This window comes from Myotis lucifugus, unplaced genomic scaffold, assembly GCF_000147115.1.
Source record: "Myotis lucifugus unplaced genomic scaffold, Myoluc2.0 scaffold_22, whole genome shotgun sequence".
Taxonomy (NCBI): domain Eukaryota; kingdom Metazoa; phylum Chordata; class Mammalia; order Chiroptera; family Vespertilionidae; genus Myotis; species Myotis lucifugus.
In genome coordinates, this window is record NW_005871070.1 from 2,310,212 (window position 1) to 2,324,561 (window position 14,350).

General features: G+C 39.5%; 1 protein-coding gene across 1 annotated transcript in view; it reads left to right on the forward strand.

Annotated features, from left to right (window-relative positions):
* The first annotated feature begins 11 nt into the window (after positions 1-11).
* The window catches only part of SLC25A21 (solute carrier family 25 member 21), a 512,936-nt gene continuing 498,597 nt past the window's right edge, over positions 12-14,350 (forward strand). Inside the window, exon 1 of the mRNA XM_023751496.1 lies at positions 12-152. Within this exon, the coding sequence (XP_023607264.1) occupies positions 83-152 (70 nt within the window). The 5' untranslated portion in view covers positions 12-82. The remainder of the gene's footprint in view (positions 153-14,350) is intronic.

Here is a 14,350-nt window from a genome sequence, read left to right on the forward strand (position 1 = left end):
CCGGCCCGGCTCTCTCGGTCGGGAGGCTCCGCGGCCGGCCCCGCACTCAGCCCGCGAGCTCGCCCTTCCTCTCGCCGCGGAGATGTCTGCCCAGGCCGAGGCCGGCTTCGTGAAGGAGGCTTCCCGGCAGATCGCGGCCGGGGGTTCCGCAGGTAAGGCCGCCCACCGGAGGCGAGTCGCTTTTGATCTCTGCGTGTCCCCAAACGTTTCTCAGACAGGTCTCCACGTTCCGCCTGCAGACAGGTCTCCAAGTTTCGCCTTCTTCCCCTCCCTCCGCGCTGCCGCCACAGCCGGAGCCGGCGGAGCGGGAGCAAAGGAGGCCGGGAGCGGGCGGGTGCCCCGGGGTCAAGTCGCCCGGGCGCTCGCGCGGCCGCTGGGGGTTCCCCGCCTCCTTGGTTCCGGGCTGAGAGGCGAGGTGGCCGCCGCAAGGCCTGCAGCTTTGAGGAGGCCTGTTTGCCTCGCTGGTTGCTTTAGTTGAGACGGTAAAGTTTCCGTCAGACTTCGTTTTTCGTCTCAATTGTAGCCTCTTTCTAAGAGTTAATTCAGATCTTGCATAACTCCGACCTCCCTCATTAAAATGTGTACCTCGGGACTCCACGGGTCTTCTTATTGCATACCGTGCTCGCTTGGGGCTACTCGTGCCTTACATAGGCATATTAAAATTAAATGCATATGTTAACACATATAAACACCTTTGATAGATTGGGCTCACATTAATTTATGGGGAGTTACGCTGTGTGCAAAAAAACATTTAGAAAAAAACTGTGATACTAATCATGGAAATAATTGCTAAGAGTGGCTAGAGAAAGTTACCCATGACATTATGTTATATGAACATATTTTAAAGGCATTTTAAAATATAAATTATGAGTTGATTGAAAATGAATCTTACATGTTGTGATGCATTTTTATTATAAATGTAAAAATAATTACTATAATTCATTCATCACCATAAAACATTTATATAAAGGTAGATATTCTCTTAATAAATTATAGTACAGTAACTCTAATAAATCATATTAAAGCAATGAACTTTCACTAGTAAAATTTATTTTCAAATGAATTTGGAGTTTTTATAAGGAACCACTACAAGTTATGACCAGTTTTCATTATGTCATGAACTACTTGCACCTCAGAGGTACCACAAGCAGCCAGATGTATCACCTACAATCTATACATTTCATAAAGATGATATTTCATTAATATGGCAATCAGGACATGAGTTTATTATTTGTAACGGTGTTATGCCTGTCCATTCTTATGATGTCGGTGGCTCCACTGTCTACTTTTTTGTTGTTTTTCTGTAGTGATGGTGAGTTTGCACCAACTTATTCACCATTTTGGTTAAATTCCACAATATTCAAGACTCTAGCAGCTGCCCTGACTCACTTGATTCAGAGTCCATGATCCTGACCAAAAAAAAAAAACACAAAACAAAACACAAAACAACTCAGCTGGCCAAATAGGAAAGTGAAGTTAATTGGTGAACATACTAAATTGTGACTAATTATTCACAATCATCTGTATATTGGCTTAGATGATCACACTATGTATTAGACACAACTAAACTCAAGGGATGTTAAATGTAGATCAAACTCTAATCCTACTTAATTTGTTTTGTTGGATGATAAATATTTGTCACAAGTATAACATGTGACTCCACCATGTTCTTACAGTTGTAACTATTATTAATGAAAATTTTAATACATTTATAAGATAAATCAAACATAGCATAGTTGATTATACATTTAGTACTATGGAATTATTGATAAATGATGGGAGTAATTTACACTTTCCTCACAGCAAAAAAGGAGTCACAGTTTCTTCTACTTGGCCAATAACATTTTTATTAAATTTTTTTCATGAAATTTGATTTTTATTGGACTTTAATAAGTGTAGGCTAATCATATTACATATACTAGGTCAAGGGCCCAAAAGAAATTAATATACTAGAGAGTTAGAATTTTAATAAATACAGGAAATGCATGTGAATCTCTAGCACTGGAGTTCTGATTACTGATACTGTCATCAAATGCAACACCTTTGTGTGTGTGTGTGTGTATTATGTTATCTTTTGATGGTAAAGGCTAAAAATGCATTCTGGATTTTTTTTTTAAAAAAAAATATGTTCTTTATTGATTTTAGAGAGAGAGGAAGGGAGAGGGATAGAGAGATAGCTACTTCAAATTATGACCAGTTTTTGAGAAACACCAGTTGGCTGCCTTCTGCATGCCCCCCAGTGGAGATTGAACCCACAACCTGGATCTAGTTCGAGGGATTCGAACTGGCAACCTCTTGGTTCATGGGTCAACACTCACCCACTGAGCCACACCAGCTGGGCAAAGCTTAAGGTTCCACTGAGACTGGATTTCTTAAGGGGAAAAAAAAAGCTGGGAGGTTTATTAGAGAAATACCAGGGTACTTCATGGCATTCAGGTCTGGGATGCATTCCTGGGATAGATTAAAATTAAGAGCTGGGCCACTAAGGGGAACTTAGAAAGTGAATGAATTCTTGCCATCTCTTCCTTTTTCTCTTTGTCAAATGGCAGCAAGGTGGTGGCCAATAATAGGGTCACATGTAATATTACTACAGCTGTTAGGATGACTTGCTGTACTTCCATAGATTTGCCCGGTGAGGAGTAAACGTGCCCAAATGGATTCAGACAGTTAATTACTTACACAGACAGCAAAAGCAAGTCATTATGGTGTCAGTTTCCTGTGTCCCTTATGCCACAGATAACACCAAAGTGAACTGGCCAGATGATAGGCTGTATGAGCAGTGGGTCCCTCAGAACCACAGCCAAGCAGCTTTATAGACTTACACTGAAGTCTGTAGTGGGAGTGAGGTGGAAATTCTTGTGCTCAACTGAAATTAGGGAGATCTATGAGAAATGGCCTTGTGGCAGCCTTCCACAAGATAATGGGAGAAACAGCCTCAGCAGCTCCTTAGCAGGCGGCTGATCTTCCCTCACGCTAGAAGAAATCCCGGGCATTCTGCCAAGACTCAGGTCCGACTGTGGCTGTGTAAGCCTTGCCTACATGGTCTGCGTGGAGATGTGCACGGTTGTCCACGTGCCACGCTGTGGAGCGAGTTCCCTGTGCTCCTGGTGTTTGCATCAGTCTTTTTTCTGCTCTTGTCTGCTCCTCCATCCACGTGGCAGAAGGTGTTCCCCAATAGCTCCTGAGCTTTCATGCTCTTGATTTCTGTAGAGAGAGCAAGAGACTGGTTTTCCATTTTTTAGTGCTAGTGTAAAATCTTGAGGAAAGACTCAAAATAATCCAGTATTGGTCAGGGACCCACCTCTGTACCAATTGAATATAGCCAATGCCCATGTGGATGTGGGGGTGGGATGGGATCTCAGGGAAATTATTTTCCAGAGAAGCTACACACATCATGAGATGGGCAATAGCTGTCTTTTATAATGATATAAGCTTATGTTTTATTAAAAGATGGTTTGTAATATTTGTAATTAAAAGACCAAAGAGATTGATGTACTGACAGTTGCTTGGACAATATGCATCCAAATGCTGGCCTTGAGTTTGTAGTTTATATCTAGCTATTAAACCTGGATATTGTTACCAATGGCAACTGTGTTTTATAGGATAAAAGGTGTGCTCAAGATAAGTCAATATGTATTGGAGTTTTATAGACTTCTAGTCTGCATTCTCAGCCTCAAGTAGTAGCATATGAATCATAAGCCAATGATGAGAGTTTCAGGAAGATCACCAAGGCCTAACAGTGTAGAGGGGTTAAGGATGAAAATGAAAGAGGCCACTGGATTAGCCCCTGGTACCCAGTGTGGTCCTGAGATAAGCATCAGGGGCATGGTAGCCCCTGAAAACTTGTTAAAAATGTGGGGTCTCAGGCCTCACTTAAGACCTACCATATCAGAACCTGCACTTTAGAAAGGTCCCCAAGTTATTGGTTTTCATTTCCAAGTTTTAGAAGCACTGCCTTAGAAGACCTTTGAGAAAAGAAGCCCACAGGGTGGGAGCCAGATTGCAGAGGGTTGCAAGTTAAATTTCTTGATTTTTATTGCTGACCAGAGAGAGTAGAATGAATTCTGGATGCCTTATTATGTGCCCTCAATTTAGCTTTCAGGTTTATTTTCTACCCCTTTCCTACACATTCCACTTGGTTTCTGCTAAATATATCTGTTAACCATACTTGAATATTCCACCTTTATTCCCAGTGCCTGGAAATGTCTTCCCCTGTTTTCTCTACCTATTGAAATCCTATCCATTTTCCAAGGCTTAGCTAGAAAACTATTTTCTGCATAAATGTTTCCCAGATGGCCTCTGCAGCCCATCCAGCCTTAACATTCTCATTAACATGTGGATGGTGCAAATAATAAAAAATGGCTAACATTTATCGTGTTAATGGTAAATGCCAGACCCAGTTCTAAGCTTTACATGTATTAACATTTTTTAATCCTTACCTCAGCTCCAGGATGAAGAAACCAATGTACTGAGGGTCTAATTAACTTGCCTATATATGGTTGCACAAGTGTGCAACCGTTTCTATAGAAAATCAGGATAGGAGAGGGACTAGGAGAATATTATTCCTATTGACAGACATTTTTAGAAGTTGGAGAGATCAAGTCAAGCATGCTATCCCTTATTATCTCTGTATCTCTTATTAGTTTACATCCCTTAGGAGAACTTTTATCTACAAATGCAATCCGTATAGTCTTCCTGCTAAATAGTATCTTGCTCTTTCCAAATAGTTTCATGTGTGTGGGCACAAATTAGCTTTTAGCCAAAAGAGAATTCTCAATCCATCCAGGGCCTCTGTGTACAGTTGAGCAGATAGATGGTTGCCTGCAAAAGGACTCTGGCCACTGGAGCAAGTGGGAACTGAAATCTAGCCCATGCTCTGATTCATCATCTGTGTAAACCAGAGCAGAGATGTATCCACCTGTGGGGAGGGGGGGACACACACACACACACATATTTTTCTATTTCTCACAAAGACCCCAAATGGATTGGCAGCAAACCTGACAGCAATACTGACTGAATTTACCCAAATTTACTAGAGTTTCCAAGGTCCCTGAGCCTCAACCTCCCCCTCCCCGACTCAGACCCCACATCATTACACTGTCTGCTCATCAGCAGGGCTCCAGAAGGTTGTCTTTTATGCATGTCTCTTCCTTGGAGCCAGGAACACGGCTCCCCCCAGTCCCTCCCATGGTCCCTAAAGACCAGTTTGGGCTCTTCCATGTGTTTCCAAAGCTCATGGGGTTCTTATCTCATGTCATGTAGGATCCATTTAGGCTCATTTAGATTTTGCACTCAACTTCAGAGTCTCTTAGGGTCTTTGCTGAAGTCCCCTCGAACCTCTGAGAGACCCTGCTCTTACCAGGAGTTGTCGGGCTCCTTCCTGCAGGCATGCCAGGCCCCATCCACACTGAGTCCCCTTCCACAGTGGCATTTCAAGGACCCTCCTCCTCTTGCCTCCCAGAATCTTATACTCATATTCCTCAAAGTCTGTAAGTTCCATTCAGAATGTTTCCTAGAACATTCCCCCTCCATATATCATTTACATGATCACCGTGCAGACAGGACACTGATTTGTTTTTCACAATGTACAGGCTACTGTCTTCTCTTCTCCAGCCCTCCCCTAGTTCCCTGTATCTTGTAGGTACACACCCCAGTGCGTCTTCAATCACTCTCTCTATGTTATGCATCTCCCTGGAGGAGTTTTAGTCAAATTGTTTAGTCATAGTATGGTGGGAGCAAGTTTTCCAATTTTGCATTAGACACAGTTCCAAGTACTTTGTACAGTTTATCTCATTAATCACTTTCAAGGGGTCAAATAGAAAGTGAAGTGAAAGACCTGTTTGAGGGGAGGGAACCGTGGGCTTCGTGGACAGGCTTCCGGGAGAATAGCTATTGAGAGTATATGTGAAATGTGCATTGTACTGATGGGAGAGAGTCCCAGGCTTTCAACCCAAAAAGGTTACTACAAAAGGCATAGGATAATTTTAAATCTTCTTTTTTAAACTCCTGATCGTATATATCTTCATTTTCACAAGATTTCTATCTTTTCTTACCCAAACCCATGATAGTTAAAATGCAGTTAAAAGAAATGCCTTAACAGGCAGTATGCATACTAGTAGTCCTCTGGATTTTAATTTGGACTAGGTAATAAAAGAGCTGATGCACCGGGGGGTAAGCAAGGTTAAAATTTTGATCAAGGAAATTTCTTTTTTAGAATGGGTGCAAAGGGGACACACATGTGATTTGGGTAAATGGCACCTTTGGAAATTTGGGATTTGGGAAACTGCAATTGTTTGATAATAAGTAGCAGGTTGTAGTGAAACAGGTGAGCCTTTATGACACATCAAAGGGAGGCTGGAACCCATTATCTGGGTAATTAGGGAGGAAAAATTCCCCTTATTTCAACCACATAGGAGGAAGCAACTCTACTGCTCAAATTAATTATAAAATACCTTTAAGGGATGTGTTTTAAGTAAAATGTAGTCTTATCTTTTTTAAAGAAAGATCTCAAAAACGTAAATTTAGGAACAAATAAAATATGAATTGCATAACCATATTTCAAATGATTTCTATTTTACTGTCCTTAATTGAATGATATCTTAAATGGATAAGTGTAGTAAATGGGTACATGATTCAGTTGACATGAAACAACTTCTACGCATTTTAGGAAAACCTTATTAAAGCAGCCCTTTCTCACCTACCCCCTGCTGCACTCTCCCACCCTACTGACTACGATATCTCAGAGCAACGAGAACCTGGTGTTTTAGGTACACCACAGTAGGTACTCAGAAACACTTGTTGACTGTATTAATGAATAAATATCAGAAGCACAAGCCACAGAATATTATTCTGAGGGTTCATCAGACAACTGATACTTGCACAACATGCTTTCTTTCAACAATATTTTCTTTCATTGTAATCATTCAATAAATGAAGTGAAAAAAAATTACCTTCAGGTCTAAAATCTCTGCCATATTCTGAGAGAGGCCCATGATAATTTTTTAAATTTATACATCATTTTTCACTCCAGGACCCCAAAATGAAAAGATATGTACAAATTATTTTCAAATGTCGTTATGATTAAAGTAGGTGGTATCTTAACATGACAATGAATGAAACAGGATTTCTTATAATCTAGATTTTAACTGATTTTTTTCTCACCAATTGTCTTTTCCTTTTAAATTCCTTTATGTTTGTGTCAGTTATCCATACTTTATTGTGATTTTGTTTTATGCTCATTGTAAGCATTCAGTTAGGTCTGTCTCTTTTAATGGTTATCAATAGTCCTTGTATTAGTTTACTAGGGCTGTTCGAACAATGTTCCACAAACTGGGTGGCTTATAATTCGAGAACATTATTGTTTCACAGTTCTGGAGACTACAGGTCTGAAAGCAAAGTACGGGCAGGGCTGGTTCCTTCTGGAGGCACTGAGGGAGAATGTGTTCCATGCCTCTCTTCTAGCTTTCAGCAGTTGCCAACAATCCTCTTGTTCTTTGGCTGCTGTCACATGGCTTTCTCTCCCTATTTGTCTCTGTCTCTGTGTCCAAATTACCTTCTCCTTATGAGGACACCACTCGTCGGATCAGGGCCCACTCTAATCCACTATTAGCTCATCTTAACCGGATTACTTCTGCAACGATCCTATTTCCAGATAAGGTCACATTCACAGATAACCAGGGGTTAGGACTTGAACATCTTTTTGGGGGACACAACTCAGTTGTATTTTTCTTTTCATATTGTGTTTCTCATATTCACATCACATATCTCAAGCTATGGTCCTGTGTTTCTTTTCCTTTCCATGTAAAACTTTGTGAAAAGTTTCTCACTCAGTTTTCAACCCAATGCAATTGGCATATCTGACTTTACCTTTCTGCTGAAACTATTAACTACTGGTTTTCATTCCTAATTTTACTTAATATTTCTGGAGTTTCACATCTCTAACCAATTTTTCTTTTTAAAATTGTCTCTGCTGTTGACTTTTACCCCCTTCTTCATATCTCATCACTTTTTTATTGTCTCTCTTCTTTCCCTTTCCTCAAAAATTGATGTTCAAGATGAAGTAGGTGAACACTGTGCTTACCTCCTCCCATGATCACATCAGAATTACAACTAAACTACAGAACAATCATCATTCAGAACTGCCTGAAATCTAGCTGAACAGAATCCTTCAACTAAGGATATAAAGAAAAAGCCACATTGAGACTGGTAGGAGGGGTGAAGACTAATGGGCTGGCCCCACACCCACGTGTGGCAGATAAAAACTGGGAGGATTATCTTGGCTGTGCAGGTGCCCCCTGAGGAGCCAGGGATCTCATCCCCCAGCGACCCCCCAGCCCAGGGTTCCAGTGTCAGGAAGAGAAGTCCCCATAACTTGTGGCTGTGAAAACCAAGGAGGCAGAGATGGTGGTTGAGCGAAACTGAGGGCTGCTGAACTCCCAGGCCTTCCTCTTAAAGGGCCCACACATGGACTTATTTAAATTCACTGGCTCCGAGCTCCAGCACTGGAGCAGAAGCTCAAAGTCACCAGAGACATAGGAGGAAGAACTGAAGTGTCTCGCTTTGGGGTGAGGGCTGGAGAGGCAGCTTTCTTCCAGACAGACGTGCTGGCTGACGTTATTGTTTCTTTGCTGAGCCCTCCCTCTGCAGGCGCAGGCCTGGCCATATCTGAGTCTCCATCAACCTAACACTGTTAGCCCCACCCTGATGATTCCCTGAGACCCCGCCCCACTCAACTTGCTGTCTTACTTATGCTCTCTATAAGAGATTCATTTCAGGTCCAAGGACACACAGACTGAAAGTAAAAAAAATGTAAAAAGATATTTCATGAAAATGGAAACAAACAAAGAAAATGCTGGGTAGCAATACTTATACCAGACAAAGGCTATAACAAAGACAAAGAAGGACCCAGCAATTCCATTTCTAGGTATTTATCCAAAGAAACCCAAAATGCTAAATCAAAAAGACATATGAACCCATATGTTCATTGCAACATTATTTACAACTAGAGGCCTGATGCACAAAATTCATGCAAAAGTAGGCCTTCCTTCCCCCAGCTGCCAGCACCGGCTTCCCTCTGGCACCTGGGACCCAGGCTTCCCTTGCAGCCCTGGCTTCGTCTGGAAGGTCATCCAGAAGGACGTTCCAGAAGGATATCCAGTCTAATTAGTATATTACACTTTTATTATTATAGATAGCTAAGATATGGAAGCAACTTGAGTGTTCATCAAGAAATTAATAAAGAAGAAGTGGCCCTGGCTGGTTTTGCTCAATGGTTAGAGTGTTGGCCTTTGGACCTAAGGGTCACAGGTTCGATTCTCAGTCAAGGGCATGTACCTTGGTTGCAGGTTCCATCCTCAGCTCCGGTTAGGGCTTGAGTGGGAGGCAACCAATCCATGTGTCTCTCTTATGTTGATGTCTCTCTCTCCTTCCTCCCTCCCTTCCACTCTCTCTATAAAAGTCAGTGGAAAAAATATCCTCTGATGAGGATTAAAAAAAGGAGAAGAAGTGGTACATAAATACAACAGAATATGATTCAGCCATAAAAAAGAATGAAATCTTGCTATCTGCAACAACATGGATGGACTTAGAGGGTATTGTGCTGAATAAAATAAGTCAGACAGAGAAAGACAAATGCTATATGATTTCACTTATATGTGGAATCTATGTAAAAAGCAAAATAAATGAACAAGGAAAACAGAAACAGACTCATAAATACAGAGAGCATTTTGACAGTTGTCAGATGGTAGAGTGTTTGGGAGGATGGGTGAAAAAGGTGAGGAGATTAAGTACAAATTGGCAGTTACAGAATAGTCATGGGGATGCAAAGTACAGCATAGGGAATTTAATCAATAATATTGTAATAACTATATATGGTATCAGATGGGTATTAGTTTTAGCGAGGTAAAGACTTCCTAAGTTATATAAATGTCTAATCAATGGGTTCTACACCTGAAATAATCTAATATTGTACATAAACTGTAATTGAAAAAAATTACGTTCTTCAGGGCTCTAAAGTTCTCTGCCCTACACCCTCTGTTATCTCCCTAAACAAGCCCATCTGCTTTCTGGCTTCAGTATTATCCATTTGCAGATACTGTTGGATCTATATATCCAACTCCTTTGTGCCCTGCAGACAATTTCTAACAGAAAAAAATAACATGGAATCAAGAGTCACGTGGAGTCTAATGATTTTCAAAACTGTTTCAGAGCTAAATTTTGAAACTGATATTAGACCCTCAAGTACCATTTTCTCTTTTTATATAGTTGCACTCATCCTTATTTTGAGTTCAGTCTTTCTCATTCATTCTTTTTGCTGTCTTAAGAAGTCACAAATGAATTTCTCTGGGTGTTTGTTTGGGTTAGGTGGATCCTACCTAATTATCTAGTCAATAATTTTAATAAGACAAATGGGAAACTGCAAGATAAATTTTAAGTACTAACTTTTATTGAATAATTACTAAGTGCAAAGCACCTTCCTTTGCTTAAATCATTTATATTAATTTATAATTTCTTGAAAATGAGGGAAGTGAAGCTCAGAGATATTAAATAACTTGCTCAAGGCCAGTGACAGAGCATGGACTCAAACTATGTTCTCTTTGCTTTCAAAGCTTGTACTCCTACCCACTACCCCATAGTGTGCAGAATGAGAAATCAGGTTGGCAGCCACATACAGAGTATTACCTTCATAAGGCCTCTTGTCCTTTTGGTTGGGTTAAATATTGTAGCTGCTCTGGAACTTGAATATTGATGAACAAACAGGGTTTGCCCTTGGTGAAACAGGCCATTTCTTGTTTTAGCTAGATCTTTAAATATCAGCCATAGCACAAGTATGAAATCCTCCATATTAACCAGTAGGGGGTCTATCTGCATTAATGGGTGACCCCTTTACTTCCAGCCCCTACAGGCAATTGATTAGGAATGAACTGAGTCTTAATCCTCAGGTGATTGGTAATTGAACCCGTATGTAACTAGACACCAGAATGACTTACTAGAGTGAGAACAGCCCCAAAGCAGATTGAACAAACAAACCTGTTTGTGATAAATGAGGGAATTTAGGTTGCATAAAATAGGTATAGGTATCTTGAGCCTTTTTGTTTGCATGAATCTGGTAGCAAGGGTGAGTTTAGTTGACTTCCCAGAAAAACTAGAATGGACTATTGTAGGAGGAAGATATAACATTGGAGAAAGAATAATAAAATGTATGTTTCAATACAATTGAATGACACCTAAAATAGAATTATGGCTAAAAGTTTTACAGAGAGAGAGAGAGAGAGAGGAAGAGAGAGAGAGGAAGGGAAGGGAAGAGAGGAGAGGAGAGATATTGAGAAAGAGAGATGAGACATGCCATAATGCTATTTCTTTGGAAAAGTTACCAATATTTATGGGTCATCAAGTGTACCAAAATCAGAGTAATACAATTATGGGAAACATCAGTTTTTATTGTTGTTGTTGTGGCTGTTGTTGTTTTTATAGTTATTTTGGAGAATCATTATAGAGATAGATTAAAACACTTTGAGATAAATTAAATTACAAGTACTTCTCCAAAGATGCGCTTCCTTCTAGGGCAGTGGTTCTCAACCTTCCTAATGCCTCGACCCTTTAATACAGTTCCTCATGTTGTGGTAACCCCCAACCATAAAATTATTTTCGTTGCTACTTCATAACTGTAATTTTGCTACTGTTATGAATCGTAATGTAAACATCTGATATGCAGGATGTGTTTTCATTGTTACAAATTGAACATAATTAAAGCATAGTGATTAATCACAAAAACAATATGTAATTATATATGTGTTTTCCGATGGTCTTAGGCGACCCCTGTGAAAGGGTCATTCGACCCCCAAAGGGGTCGTGACCCACAGGTGGAGAACCGCTGTTCTAGGTCAATACATCTGCTTGGCTCCTTTATCACAGTGGACAAACTAAAAACTCCATTCAGTACTTGTGCATACCTTTAGATGGCGATGTCTTCCTATAATTTTGACAATATGCTAAAAAGGAAAGGCTTTCTGCAGACTTTCTGTAGAAGTGTGTTAATTTCTAATTAGATACCACTGTTGTAAAACATTTGGAACAGGTGCCTTGCATAGATTGTAGAGAATTATACATCTAAAAAATATAGAGGACTGTACTTTTGAATTAATTTTTAAATTTAATCATTATTCTTAGTTTATGGAAAAATAGGTTTATGTATCTAAGAGATATGGAAGAAACTATGTTGCTATAATATTTATTTTCTCTGTGGTGGTCTTGCTTTCTTAACTAAAGTGGAGTTCTGGAATAAAACAAAAATTGTTAATAAGCTTAGCATAAATGTCATATTGCTTGCTTGTAGGTCTTGGAGACTACCTTGTAAAAATGAAACTCCTAGAGTGCATAATTTTGTTTCTCTAAAGTTTCAGTGTTAGAGTGTATATTACTCTCATAGTAAATTATAAGCTGTGAGCAGGGCCTAGAGTGCTAAGTGTACATTTCTTTTAATTTATCTCTCTGAAGTAGTCACTCAGAATGTCATTACTTGTTTTAATCCACTGGACTTTAACATAAGAAAGTGAGTGAGATATATGAAAATATATTTTTCTTGAACATAAATTTCAAACATGATTTTTTTAATTTTTAATTTTAGATTTTGTGGAGTTAGTTAATGGGAAATACCAGAAGTCCTTGCTCCTGTAAATGAACTTTTAACCACAAGATGGTAGTATAACTTTCCCATTTAAAAATTTTTTTTAAATGTTTATGAAGTTAAACAAATTATTTCTTCTCTTTTATTGAGAAATCTATGCAGCTATGACATTTTAGGAAAATTATAAAGAAGGTGAATATTCAAACTACTTACTATAAGAAATACTAAGCCTTTCTAGTATTTTTTTTCATTGAGCAATTTTAGTTATAATAAGAAAATATTTACTTTATATTAAGTTGAAAGTAGGAATGTGATATCAAAACTGTAAGACATATAAGCATCTTTCTTTTACCGAACAATATAGTCTCATGTTTGCCTGCTTGAATATCAAGAAATGAGACTTTTTTTCCCCTACTGTTTCTTTCATGTTTTCATGGAGATCTGTATTGGCCAATACCTTCTGCTCTTTTGAGCACACATGCTGGACATTAGAAGGTCAACAGAGAAACAAAGAAGGGGAAAAAAGAAAGAAAAGTAGAGATACTGCCACCCAAGTTATTATTATTATTTTTCAAAAGCAATGGTAATAATGTCTATGTGACCCTTGCTGGATTTATATATTCCATAGTTTAAAAATGTATTATCTGTCCATTCAATAGTAGGTATTTAAATAGCCATTATCCATTATTATATGTATCAAAAGTGTTTTCATTGGCATGCTTACATACTCCATAGTATTATGTTTCACTCTACATGGATGCTTTTCACAATTACTTTAGTTTTTTGTGATTAATTTAAAAGATTATACTGGATCTATTTATTGTTTTTTAAGTCTTTCGAATAGTGAGCCCCCTTTAGGTAAAGACCAAATCTTTGTTTATTTATTTTTTATCTCCAGGCCTAGCATAGTGTTTAGACTATAATAGCCACTCAATAAATCTGTTTTTATTTAAATTAAATTTACCACAAAGTAATACACTTCTATTGAGACCTATTTTGCTTATGTGCCATAAATGTAGCAGAGGTAAAGAAATCTTCTAGTTTAGAAGCCAAGTACTTTGAACTCTTTCGTAGCATCTTATTTTGCCAATTGTAGAGGGAATATTCCTCATAGAAGTGGTAGTTTCACAGAGCAGCATTAAAAGTAAAACTTTTATTTTTTGACCTAAGGTATATCTCAATGCAAATGGTTCTATGCTAAACAGTATGATTTGCTTTCTAGAATGAAATATAGGACATATAACCAATATAAGATGCATAGTTGCTTCTTGGGTATAACTATATACAGAAATATTTTATACTAGAGGCCCAGTGCATGAAATTCGGGCACTCGGGGGGGGGGGCGGGGTGGATCCCTCAGTCCGGATTGCGAGAGGGTGCAGGCCAGGCTGAGGGACCCCACCAGTGCATGATTGGGGCTGGGGAGGGACGCAGGAGGTTGGCCAGCCAGGGAGGGACTGTGGGAGGGCTCCAGGGTGTGTCCGGTCTGTCTCGCTCAGTCCCGATCAGCCAGACCCCAGCAGCAAGCTAACCTACTGGTCAGAACATCTGCCCCCTGGTGGTCAGTGCATGTCATAGTGAGCGGTTGAGCAGCCTTAGCATATCATTAGCATATTATGCTTTGATTGGTTGAAGGAACCACCAGATGACCAGACACTTAGCATATTAGGCTTTTATTATATAGGACTAGAGGCCCGGGTGCACAAAAATTTGTGCACTTGGGAG